This window comes from Trachemys scripta, chromosome 6, assembly GCF_013100865.1.
Source record: "Trachemys scripta elegans isolate TJP31775 chromosome 6, CAS_Tse_1.0, whole genome shotgun sequence".
NCBI lineage: Eukaryota > Metazoa > Chordata > Testudines > Emydidae > Trachemys > Trachemys scripta.
In genome coordinates, this window is record NC_048303.1 from 73,058,092 (window position 1) to 73,071,978 (window position 13,887).

At 38.3% G+C, this 13,887-nt stretch overlaps 1 protein-coding gene across 3 annotated transcripts in view; it reads left to right on the top strand.

The window, feature by feature from the left end:
• SNCAIP (synuclein alpha interacting protein) overlaps positions 1–13,887 on the top strand; it is a 101,943-nt gene that overhangs the window by 67,480 nt on the left and 20,576 nt on the right. For all 3 annotated transcript variants that reach the window (XM_034773925.1, XM_034773927.1, XM_034773926.1), the window contains exons 4-8: positions 2,318–3,183; positions 4,873–5,052; positions 7,355–7,468; positions 10,599–10,724; positions 13,498–13,667. In XM_034773925.1, the coding sequence (XP_034629816.1) occupies positions 2,318–3,183; positions 4,873–5,052; positions 7,355–7,468; positions 10,599–10,724; positions 13,498–13,667 (1,456 nt within the window). The remainder of the gene's footprint in view (positions 1–2,317; positions 3,184–4,872; positions 5,053–7,354; positions 7,469–10,598; positions 10,725–13,497; positions 13,668–13,887) is intronic.

The following is a 13,887-nucleotide window of genomic DNA, read 5'->3' on the forward strand; positions in this document are numbered from 1 at the left end:
TGGGGGATCAGCACTCTGTTAGTGTAATGGCTGGTGCAAAATATGCAATCCCCATGCACAGAAAGCAGCATCAGAAGACATTGTGCCTGCCTGTCAGATGAGCCTCACTCCCTATAGGGGCCTGTGGGTAAATGCTACAACCTTCTAGTCCTGTATTATGTGCAATATCAATCCATCTTTCTGCTTAAATAAGTAGATATATTCATGAGTTAGAGGAAACATAGATCATTGTTTTGGTTTAAATCTGCTTTTCTGTAGGCAGTAAGTATAAAGAAATGTCCGGTTTATGTAGTGGACAAAATAGAAGGAAAAATGAGCAAGAAGTGGTTTACTGTGGATGTAATGCAGGAAACAAGAATTAAATGAACATGTGGTGAATCAAGAAAATGTGTAGAAAGCAGCTTTTGCTTTCTCTTCACATCAGGTTTAATATTTTTACTATCACTGTTATGTGTAGATTTCAATTTTTAAAATTAAAAAGTGGCAAAGAGGTAGCTTGTTTCAGCATAGGGACAGAATAATGGATCTAAGCATAAGGAAAGTGACGACAAACAAAATGTTGATGCCGTTTTCTCTGTCTAGACCCTTCTGTTGAAAGAAGTGTTTTCATAAGACTCAGGCAGAATTCATTTCCATTCAGAGTCCTTAATGGTTCCTGTCAGAGCAAAACAGCTGGAAAACATATGGTATCCATTTCCCTGTATCACTTGGAAAAAATTTCACATGTAAATAAAACCAACATAAAAGTGTAACCCTTTGAACCTAGAATCTTATACAATACATAAATAAATCAGTACAATGCGTTCTTTGTATTGGCCCACTAAATTACTTGTTATTATTATTGTTATTATTTTCTTTGATATATATTCAAAAGAGCCTCCAAAGAAATCAAGGTGATACTCAGACAACTCCAATTACTAAGCAGTATTATCCTTTTGATTCGTATCTTTAATAATGTATTGAAAACTGTATATTGCTGCTTCTTAAGAAAGGTGTTTGTTACAGATTATGTATGTGATCACAAATTAGACCTCAGTGATACACTACAGCTAGTAATAAATCTACCATGTTTAAAATGTGCCTCTTGAACTTTAGAATAATGTGCTCGTTCTTTATAAACATTAAAGGTCACTTGGAAAGAAAACATCTAAATTGATTTTAGTGAAAGAAATTTGGTAAGTTTCCCACCTCCCCCACTAAAAATATAAATATAAAGGAAACTTAGTACTGGGGTTCCACTGATCCTGGGCACTGGGGTTATGATGAACTGGGACTGTACTTTTTGTAGTTATAGAAGGGTGGAGGATTTTTCTACTGACTAGAACTGGTTGAAAAATCGAGGCGTTCTGCGTAAAATTTTCAACCAAAATGGAAAGAAAACCAATAGTTTGAAATTTTCCATGAAAAATACAGAACTGAAATATTTCCACCAAAAAAGCCAGATATTTCGTTTGGGAAACTCTGACATAATGCCTCACGGGAGTTGAGGTTCAGGTGCCTCATGCTCCCACTCTCCTCTACAAGCTCCCTTGGTCAGAGTACATTTCCTATGAAGCATCACAGTCTTCCCTGTTGGTGAGGTGAAGTGGTGCACCATGGGAGTCCCATGCCTGCAATATATAATGGTGCATAAAGTCAAGCTGGGGAGCCTGACCCATGGAGGAGAATGGGGATATGAGGCAAGGAATTACAGCTCCCTTGAGGCACCATAGTGGCATATCCAAATAGATATATCTCATTTTCAGACAGAGTCCAAGAACTTTTCAGTTCTTTGATGAAGAATAAAATTTTTCTGCAGAAAGAACAGTTTTTGTGAAGAACTTTTAGTCAAAAATCCAAATTTCCAGTGAAAAGTCAGTTGTGATGGGAAATTTCCAAATAGCCCTATTGCTAAACTCCCAGAAGAATATCCCACTCTTCCAATGAAGCTCAATGAGATAAAAATGGCAGAGCATAGGTTAGCATGGTTTTATGACAGGATTAATATGGATGCCAATGGACCTTTACCAATTGATGTTACACGCGTCATGTACTTGGGGTTTATATTTTTCTCATTAAATTTGGTTCAGTTCTTTTTGTTTAAAATGTATGTCAAATTTGAAAGGCGTTTCTTTCCAGACTGTTTAATTTTGGTATTACTGTAGCAGAAGTATGGTTAACTGCAAATTTGCTTAGGTGTGAATGCAACATGTTTTCTAGTAAATTTCTGTTCCTTGTGCTTGGTCTGGAATATAATATTTTCAAAGTATACAACAGGATAAACGTATACACATGATACAAATATTCTGTTCTTACTCAAATTCCTTTTTTTCTGTAGTTTCAAGCACTAGCTGGAGCTGTGGAGTTTCAACTCTTATTGGAAATGCACAAAAACCAACAGGAATTGCAGACATGTACAGTAAGTTCAGACCAGTGAAGAGGGTTTCCCCACTAAAGCACCAGCCGGATAGCTCAGAGAACAATGAAAGTGATGACCAAAAGAACCAGAAGGTGGAATACCAGAAAGGTAGCGATTCTCACCCCACATCTCAGAATGATGATCAGTGTTCAGGAGATGGAGAAGGCCTTAAAAGTAAAAGCATTGAGTCTGGTGTTTTGCTTGGGGAGCTTGAGCACTATGACCTGGACATGGATGAAATTTTGGATGTGCCTTACATTAAATCAAGCCAGCAACTTGCTGCTTTTACCAAGGTGGCTCCAGAGAAAAGGATTTTGGGTGTATGTTCAACAGTGAATGGTCTGAGTGGCAAGACCTGCTCTGCAGGAAACAGTGAGAACTTGCCAGCCAGCACGACACAGTTTTGTGTTCTGTCCCCTGTGAAAAGCTCTCAGATGAGAAATGCGCAGTCCATTGTCCTTAATCAGCACAAGCATTTAGCTGAAGAATTAGAGCTTTCCCAGCCTCTAGTTAAATGTAGCTCAGTCCATGAAACTGAAGCCCAGAGCAAGGGCTTCCTCAACAGGACATTTACCGATCCCCAAGCTCATAAACCTGAGAAGACAATGCCAAACTGCCAGCTGAGGACTTTTCATCTGCAGACAGCCGTGACAGAAAACAAACTTGATGAACTGAACAGTAATATGAACTGGAGCAGCTCAGGAGGCCCAGAGGAAAGGGGTGAAGATGTGAAAAAAAATAAAAGCATCTTAAACATTGTGAAAGAAGGACAGATATCATTATTGGTAAGTGTCATCCTTTTCATAAGGCATTTATAATAAAACACATCTGTAAGACATACAATAAGTCGACAGTTGATTAGGTGCATATCATACGTTGCAACTCCATTTGATCCCCTTTAATTAGAAACTGAGTGCATGGGTTTCCAAATGAAACTTGTGGAGTTTATGTACAAATATGATATTTAATCTTAGGTAGTCATGATGGACAAGATTAGTAATTTAGGTAATACACTGAAATAATATAAAATGCAGATGCTTTTCATCTTAAAATCTATTTATTTACTAAATTAAAATTTATTTCTTTATGAAGTTCTGCCTTACAGAATGTTTGCAGTTCACTTTGTTCAGTTATTTGTGGATTACATCACTTTCTACTCAGATGCTGACCATGGGAACAGAGAGGCTTTTGTTGTATTCTGATTATTATTCAGGAGTGTTTATGCCAGTTTGTTGCAGAAGCATTCACAGATGGAAGCTCACACTAAAGCTTGATTGCCCTCTGACCCATATGAAGTTTTGGTTAGTTCCAGCTCTTTGATTAGAAACCATGAATAGGTGTTTCCAAAGTAACTAGCTGCAAATTAACGTCATGATGCAGGGAAGGCAAGACTCAGAAAGGCTGTCAGAGTAGCAGTGCATGCAGTATTTTGTACTATCTTTTGTTTAGCTTTACCAATCTAAAGCAAGCACAATGGCACATAATTAACACAACAACAAAGACAAAAGCAGAGTTATTCAAAGACTAGAAATAGGCAGAGGAATAGATCACAATACTAAAAATAATAAAAATAGAATTAAAAAAACTGGAAGTAAAGAAATGCAGAGGATTTTTGTATAAAATACCTAATTGAATCAGATTGTGTGGTAGCTAATCTGTATAACCATATGATCTTGTCACTCTTACTCCTTACCTTTGTCCTCCCTTCTTCCTCTCCCTCCCATTGTTTCTGAAAAACAGTTATGTTTTGTCTTAAAATAAGATTCAGGCAAGGATCACGTATTGCCAAATGTCTGTGCATTGGTTAATCCAATAATTCAAAGCAGTATTGCAATATAAATAATATTAAGGGAACTAGCTAACAAAGTAGCATTCAGAAGTTTCAGAGCTTAATTACATTTTTCACTGTATTTAATATAAGCTGCCACTTTTACCATGAACTAGGAAAAATCTGACCTTTTTCAATTATTTGTCCTCCTAGTGGCACATGAAACTGGGAGGGCCGTGGGGGGGGGAGGGGGGAAGAATCAGCAAATTTGCTAAGGGGAGTCATGGACACTTTATGCCAAATTACTCCTAGAGATAATGGCAAAAAAGAAAAGGGACAAATTTTAAAAAACATTTGAAATGTGAGTATATTCTGTCAGATAAAGTAACCAGAAACTATACAGAAAGGCCAAACTATAGGACACGACCTTTCTCTGTATATGGGAATCTTGTTAGGAACTGCTGAATCAGACCAACAGTCCTTCTAGTTTCTGATTACACCAGCACCAGATGCGTTAGAGGAAAGTGTAAAACCCCTGTTATGGACAAATGTACAATAACATGTGCATGGAGAATGGTTCTTCATAGGCCCACGTATTAAGTGTTTGGCTCATATCCTGAACCATGAGACTTGATATCCTGTTTAAATTTTTATCTTAAATTGCATAACTGATATACTTTATTTTCCACTGTTCCTTTTTGCACAGCCACACCTAGCAGCAGACAATCTGGACAAAATTCATGATGAAAGTGAAAACAATCTGTTGCACATAGCAGCATCACAGGGACATGCAGAGTGCTTGCAACATCTCACTTCTTTGATGGGAGAAGACTGTTTGAATGAGCGGAACAATGAACAACTAACACCAGCTGGGTTAGCAATAAAGGTGACTGGGTCTTAAATAATCTGTGATGGCTATAAATAGTGCTGATACCAAAATGATGTTATTTTCAATCCTTTTGCTAAATTAAAGCAAAAAGGGGGTATTTCTGTCATTGATTGATGTCACATAAGTAAATAAAAATGTGTTTCTTTTAAAGAGTTAATGTCCGCCATAAACCACTGTATCATTTAATGGGTCGTCGTTGGTTTTTTCACATACACATTAACTTAACTTTAAATTAGTTAACTGGTATTAAGAAAAATCAGCTGTTATATTTCAAGGAACTTTTATTCATATTAACTCAGATTCAGACTAGTATTCTGGCTATAACTATGTCTTGTTTTTCATTCAGATGAGTATAGCATTAAAGACATGTAAGGGAAATATGTGTTGGTAAAGCATGACAGCACTTTTGGTAGTTTCTAATGCTGTTTTTTTCAATGTGCCACATCTGAAGCTGAAACTTCTTAGATATCAAGAGCAGTTTGGAGTATCAGACCAAAGTTAAAATTTACCTCTTGCAGAGCACAGCATGCAGCTGTCAGAAACTACAAAAATGAATGTCATCTGGGAAAAAGTTAAAGCTTATGGGAAAATCTATTATACAGTAAAATATGAAACTTTATAGTGCTGTTGTGCTGTAGTAAAATCCAATGGTGTGCAGGAAGTTTGACAGTAAAACTAAACTGCCATCTTTCAAATAAGGAATTAAATCAATGTCTAACTACTCTTGGCAAGTGAATTGCTTTTCAGAGTTATAAGGATCTTAAGCTATGTCTACACTGCACTTTCGTCGTTAAAACTTTTTTCGCTCAGGGGTATAAAACATCACCCTCCTGAACGACAAGAGTTTCAACGACAAAAAGCGCCGGTGTGGATAGCACTTCATCGGTGGGAAACGCTCTCCTTGTGATGAAGCTACCGCCCCTCGTTGGAGGTGGTGTTATTTTGTTGCCAGGAAAGCTCTCCCAGCGACAAAGAGCAGCTACACTGCGTACCTTAAAAAGGCGCAGCTGCAGTGGAACAGCCATGCCATTGTAAGGTACTCAGTATAGACATAGCCTTAGAATCACTGTCATGACCAAATTCAAGTCTGGATATCTACATTCTGTCTACCTAAAGTCATCTTGCAGTTTCAATTGGGTATCGTATTTTTCTTTACTTCTTATCCTAACCTGTGAGATAGTGTTGCTATACTCTATTAACTTCATTGTCTTCCTTCCCAGAGAGGGTGGCTGTTTTTCAATAGTTGATTTTGTTTATAAAATGTGTGGGCATCCTTTGAGATAAAAAGCACTATGTATATTTATTACACTATGAAGGCATGGGTGCTATATCGTGTAGGAGACTCAGGCACAAGTTCAGTTAATTATAATATGTTGTGCTTGTGTTGCATATTACAAAGGGTCCCCTTGATGACTTCAGTTGTCTAGCAAACACTGACATTTATCCATTTCTTTGATTTAAAAAGTCTCAAAATAGAAGATTTTATTTGAGGGGTGGTAAAAAAGATACTGTTTTGTCAAGATAGTTTTAAATTTGGCTGCATTAGAGCCAGGATCTGAGATGTAAGATTTCTTTTAAAGGACCAATTAAAAGTGTACATTAAAATATTTTCACAGCTTTAATTATTTTCAATTAAATTGAGAGAAATATAAGAAAGTGAGTAAAGTAACTTGAAACTTTTTAGATAGAGCATTACAAAGATTTTACAAAAAGATAAATAAGAAATGGCAGATAGAGACAGGTCAGATTTTGTATCTCCTAATCTAGAGAGTATCCCTTTAACTGTGTGACAGTAAAAGTTTAATATATGTAGCCAAATCATACTCTGTCTATTCACACAAGTAGTAGTCCCATTGATTTGACTTCTAAATCGCTGGGACCAGTCTCATGAGTAACACAAGCAGAGCTCCATTCTGTACAGCTTGAATATTAAAGTATCACTTCATTTACTCTTGAAATGCAGCCGCATCTGTGGTGTCATTCAGCAGCCATTCTGTGCCAAAAACTCTATACAACAGGCATTTAGAAGGGAAAGGGAGGAATAATTTATTCATATAAATCTCCCGGGTAAATTTAAGTAGGCAAAATGTTATCAGTATCAAGTTATAATTAGGCCATCCCACTTGGGTTAACAAATATGTTATCAGTAGATATAAACACAATGTTGCAAACAAATTAGGATGATTTACATGAAAATCAGCATGCATATATGATTCTCATTAGCATTTCCATATGTAGTAGATGTGGTTTGGAATCTAAAACAACTAGAATTTTTTAATCCTTCTCTTCCTCTATTTAGAATGGTCAACTGGAGTGTGTACGGTGGATGGTGAGCGAAACAGAAGCCATTGCTGAATTAAGTTGCTCAAAAGATCACCCAAGTCTTATTCACTATGCAGGTTCCTATGGTCAGGTATGGTTCCATTTTAAATGAGTTTTTACTTTTTAAAAGAGACTGATTCAATGCTTGCACAAGAATTCCCTTTTATACTGTTCTTCAAGTCAAATGTTTTGCAACAGAAATTACGTTCGTTACTAAATGCAACCTCTCAATTATTAAATACAAACTTTCTTAATTAGTTAGAATGTTAAGGCGCCATACAACTGCATATTTTAATTAATGTGTTTTAAAATTATTTCTTCTTCTAGTTCCTGCCATCAAGGTGTAAATTATTGGCTGTGGGTAGGGTTAAGTGACGCATTAGGTTGGTACGTTATTCTCTTACCTCTGGTAGAAGAGATTAGTCATCTCATCATGGTCCTAATGGACTTTTGGCCACACCAGAAAACATCCAAGCAATATGGTACAGTTTACATGCTCTTTCCAGGAGGCTACAAGCCTGAAATAATTTGCCAAAAGTGTGACAATTTAGGAATTAGATGCATGGCAATGGTGCAAGGTGTGGGAAAACTTGAATAACATCTGCTTACCTCTAGCCATTTTTATTGAGCTTTATCTAAAAGCACGTTGTAAACTAACCTTATCTTATACTGCACCTAATCGACATATAAATCTAGTGATTGATAACCTTAAAAGGTTCAGTGTTTGAATGCTTCTGCCAGTAATACTGATTTGTGGGGAACTTGGGGGAGGATACACTACTAGATTATACAGTTCTCTGTTACTATAGGGTCCCCTTTCCCCAAATAAGCCCTACAGTGAACCCTCTCCAAAGGACCCCCATCATTCTTGGGTTCTGCTGTGTCTTTTGTGGGAAAGAACTAATGGGCTGCTAACCCTGTCTCGCTTCTCTGGTGGATAGGTTATTCTCCCCTCCCAATTTCTTCAGGGGTCAGTCAAAGCCTGATGGTCTTCACAGGGGAAGTGCACAAGCCTGTCTAACTGGCCCTATGCATGGAACTGGAAGCATTTCAGAGAATGCTACCATGGAGGTCCTGGACTTTAATCTATTTCTTAGCAGCCTAAATTTAGCTTCCAGGACCTCTCTCCTACTTTTCCCTATGTCATTGGTACCTATACGTACTATAACCACTTGCTCCTGCCCAGCAGTGCCCATAAATCTATCTAGCTGTTTTAAGAGGTCCACGGCCTTTGCACCTGCTGGCAATTCATCATGCAGTTCTCCCGATCATTACAAACCCCACTATCTCTATTTCTAATAATCAAATCCTCCATTGCTATTACCTGTCTCCAATAATAGAAGTCCCCTATCCCAAAGGGGAATCCTCAGTACAAGAGGATACTCTGAGATCATGTGGAAGGAAAGTCTCAACTATGCGATTGTTTCCCTCCGCTCCAGCTTGATGTTCTCCTTCCCTGAGATTTTCATCCTCCTCAGCACTGCGGCTGTCAGACCAGGGCTGGGATCGCTCTACATCCCTGAAAGTCTTGTCTTTTGTATCTCTTTGTCTCCCTTAGCTCCCCCCATTTCAGTCACTCTGGTCTCAAGAGCCTGTACTTGGTCTCTGTGGGCCATGAGTTGCTTGCACCTAATGCACATATACACCAGCTGCCCACAAGGCAGGTAATCATACATGCTTCACTCAGTGCAGTAAACTGGATAGTCCCCACTCTGCTGCTGGACTTCTGCCTGCATTATTTCTCCTCATTTTGTTTGTTCTTTGTTTTTTGAGGGGAGTTTATTGGCCTAAGTTTACAGTATGTTTGTTAGGTGTTTTTGGCTCTCATGTTCTCTCTCTAATCTCCCTCACAAAACTCCCCTGTTCACTAGCTCCTCTGATCGCTTGGGAGCAAGCTTTTTAATTCCTTGTTCTCACTGCATTACCCCCGCCCCCTTTTCAAGGGATACTAAAGGGATCAGAAATTAAAATTTCGCAGGCTAGAACCTCATTAGGAAGCTCTCAGCCTTGCCTGGGAGGCTTCTAGGCTCAGCACATAGCCCCTAAAATAGACGACGCTATAAACTCAAATCAAGCAGGCACACAACAGACAAACTGACAGACCGTAAACTCACCCCAATAATCACGTAGTCACTCCTTTTTCACCTGGAGCAGCATGTCATGGAAGGATGCATATCATGACTGACATATGCTTAGAACTTTTTGTTTTGGGAAATTTAGATTTTTTTTTTAATAATTAGATCTGGCATTCTACAAGTGTAGGTTAAACTTAATAACTATTGCAAGTGGATGATAGTCACAAGCCTTGAAAATATCATATATAACTGATCAATAACACATCTAGTCTACTGCAGATGTGAATCACATTTATGATTATTTTACATTACCCAAATCTTCTAGATTTTGCCTGTTATCATCCTTCATTTTCTTTGAATTAATTTAGTTGAAAAACATCTCTATTTTCTGTGCATTTCCAATTATCTCCATCTTCAAAATACACCAAATGATTTCTTGGGCACCGAAACAGCCTTTTGGCGTTCAAGAATTCATTTTTCATCTGTATTACTCAAACATTCAATTAATTTATCTACATATGCCATTTGGGGGTATACCTATTGAAGAGTGTAGTCATTTGAGATATGGAAGTTATTTTAATGTTTAAAAATATTAACAGTAAGTTACCTAGAACTAAAATCTAGGGGCAAACATTTAAATGGGCTTGAACCTGGCCTCTAATTTTGTGCTTGCAATCCACTACTGGTACAAATGATAGCATTTGATTTTTATGTATAATCAGAAGATAAATAGGTGATTAAATAGCATAATTTGCACCATGCTAATTGGAGGCACAGAATTTGAGGATAGCTTCCAAAGTTTGGACGTTAATATTCACCAGAGCAGTTTATATAAGAACATTTCTAAACTATAATGGTTTTTAATCCTATACAAGCATTTCTCTAAAATACTTTATTGTACTTTTGTTTTCTGATAATTAAAATTTAAGGGCACTACCCAGCAAAAAGATAGTCCTTCACCACTGTTGGCCAACACCGCACGCATGCACAGAGATTGTTCTGAGGAAGAATTTTAAAGGGGATACATGAACTGAAAACAGGGTCTTATGAGAAGTGTCAAGCAACTTTAAAAATAGGCAGTGTTACCAGTGACATTTCTAATAAGTTTTGCTTTTGTTTTATTTCTTTCTTAATTTTTTTCCCTAGGAGAAAATACTTCTGTGGCTTCTCCAGTTTATGCAAGAACAAGGGATTTCTTTGGATGAAGTTGATCAGGATGGAAACAGTGCAGTACATATAGCTGCCCAGCATGGCTATTTAGGATGTATACAGGTAGAGTACTAACTACACTTATTTCAGAGAGCTCCTTTAAATTTAAAAATCTGCAGATTAAAAGCCCTTAATATCAAAATGGAGAACCTTATAGGTAAGAAATAAATCCTTATAATAAAAAGATACTACAACCATAAAAAAGCTTGAACAAGTAGGCCTCAAAGTGAAACTTCTAAAAACCTATGTACCTTAAGTGCTAAACTCCACTCTGTTATATTCGTGTAAATCCAAAGTAATTCTGTTGTAATGAGACTAGGAATTCAGTCCTTAATTCTTGAGAGGTTTTTTTAATTGATACAAAGAAAAATAACATGACTCCATGTGCATTAAGATGAGACTACCCCTTAATGAGTTAATGAACTTCTAAAGAGTTGAAAGGGACTCTGTCAGGATTGATAGGCATACTCTGGCATTGACGTCTTTTGAAAGTTCTTACCTTTCTGATGCTTGCCATCTATTTCTCTTTCGAGCAAACCATTGCAACTATCCAGAAGGAGGGAAAAACCATGAACAGCCAGGGTGCACTATGATGAACGACTGCATGCTGAGCAAGCTGCAGCATTGCACAGTCTTAATCCCTGGGGATCATTAGAAGCATTGTGCACAAGAATGGATTCTAGTGTTCAGTGCTGCTAGCAGTTCTTGTGTTAGGCAGCCAAAATTGTTGACAGGATGAATAATGGATGGGGAAAGAATTAGTCTAAATGAATGGCAAAGGGATTGTGTGGAAAAGCAGAGTGAGAAAGATATTGGTCAGAAAGGAAGGAGAATAGAGAGAAGAGGAAAAGAGAAGATCAACTACATGGGTGGAAGATAAAAACCAGAAGCCAAGATGGGAAAAAGAAGATACGGGGACAAGAGGAAGAGAGAGACAGAGAAAATGTATCTGACCAGTAGTAGCCTTTTTTGAGAGTCATAGACAAGGAGTGTTAATTTCAGGAAAGTCATTTCAGGCATTTGTACGTAGTAAGAGCAATAGGGGAAAATTTAACCAGCAGACGTTGAGGTAAGAAATCGATCAAACAGATTCGGAGGCATGACCATTACAAAACTTTGATTCCTGAATTTTCTTGTTAGTGATATGCTGGCCTGCTTTGAAAGACATCAGGAGTAGACCCTGCCCAGTTTATTGTGAGAGTCACATTAAACGAATCAGCGCACATGCGCAATCCCTATCTTAGTGTTTTTGTTATTATTTTTCAGATAGTTGCAACGATCAGTTGGAAAAGAAATAGATGGAAGGAATGCGAAAGGTGTAGGACCTACCAGATGGGAGCACTGTCATGGTAGGTCAATGTTTAAGGCTACCAACTTTGACAGTGTCCCTTAGAGCTGTGCAATAAATTGTGAAAGAGTAGTGATTAGCAAATAATTTTGCATGGAACAGTAACAATTCCAGTCCATTCTGGGAAATGAAGTTAAATGGAAGCAAGACTAGTCCCGTTTCCCTTCTGAAGAGTTAACTTGAATAAATTGTCCTGAATTTTTGAAAATATTTTTTTATTTGATAAATAAACCAGTAGGGGAAAACCTGGCAATTACAGACCAGTAAGCTTTATATCAGTACCAGGAAAATTGATTGAAATAATAATTAAACAGATTTTTTTAAAAAAAGGACAGCTTCTGTAAAGGAAAGTTGTGCCACTCCCATCTACTAGAGTTCTTCGAGTGTGTCGGTCACCCCTCTGAGTCTGCCACACCTTCCATCTCCAACATGCTCCTATGCCAAGGGACCAGGACAGAAAGCTAGCTACGTTGACCTTATTGTACCCAGGGATTCCCTGTGCCAGGGAAAACCCAGCTGAGCTGAAAAGCTCAGATCGGTAATTTCAAAGTAAGGCATTCTTAAAATCAGGCTAGTTAGTCATTCACAGAAAAAGACAGATTTTGTACAAGTCCATTTGAAAAAGGCTTATTGGATTATCACCAGAGGTGAAAGTAGGCCGGTATGGCATACCAATAAGAAGTGGGAACTGGCAGCGCTTTAATGTTGCTGCCCCTTTTTCCGCCCCCCACCCAGGGGCAGCCGACGGGGGGGATGGCGCAAAAGGGGAAGCTTCCCCAGGGCCCTGGGTTCCCAGCTACCGCAGCAGAGGCCAGAGCCCCGGGCCATTTAAATCACTGCTGGAGCCCCCGGGGAGCATGGGCCACGCAGCGTGGAAGGTCTGGCTGGGGGATGCTGACCCTAAGGCCCCACCCCTTCCACCCAAGGCCCCGCCCCTTCTGGGGACCCGGAGCCAGGCCCCCATACCAGTAAGTATTTTATCTTACTTTCACCCCTGATTATCACAAGCAAAATTTGGCAGGTGTCCAAATGTAAACACTTTTCATTCACTAATCTCAATCCCAGAGTATACTTTAGATTTAAAACCCATTATAAAAATTACATTACACAAACAAAGTAACAAAGGTGTCAAATCAAGTTAACTGTGGGACAAGAAAAGCAAGAGGGGGAAATATATCATCTGGTGTCTATAATCATCTGAAGGGATAGCTCAGTATTCTAAATTACTCCTGTTCCCCATTATTAACTTTGATTGTCAAGTTAGGAGCTCTGATTTACTGAAGAGTTATTTGTATGGATGATTTTTAAAAATAATTTAGACCAAGATTTTCAAAATTGTGTGCCTGAAGTCAGGGTTCTAAATTCAGTTTTAGGAACCTTAGTAGGAATATTCAGCAGTTCCCATTGACTTGAAAATCTTTGCCTTAGTTTATAGCAGAGATTTTAAAGACACTTACAGTTACTCGTGTTCTTTCTACATCTTCGCAGACATTGGTTGAATATGGAGCAAATGTCACCATGCAAAACCGTGCTGGAGAGAAACCTTCACAAAGTGCTGAACGACATGGACACACCATGTGTTCCCGTTACTTAGTGGTTGTGGAGACATGCATGTCATTGGCATCTCAGGTTGTCAAGTTAACTAAACAACTAAAGGAGTAAGTGTCTACTTCATAAGGGTGGGATAGTGGCTAGACCAGGATTGCTCTCCAAACAAGTCTCTCCCTTGTCTTCAGTTTATTAACTAGGTCCCTCTGCTTCCTCTACATTAAAATTAGTCAATTAATACTTTCCCCTTCTTTCTCCATCCACCACCATACTCTTTCAAACTCTAATCAATCTGCTCCTTCATCTTTAGCTGCTTGGTGAAAGTTTGCT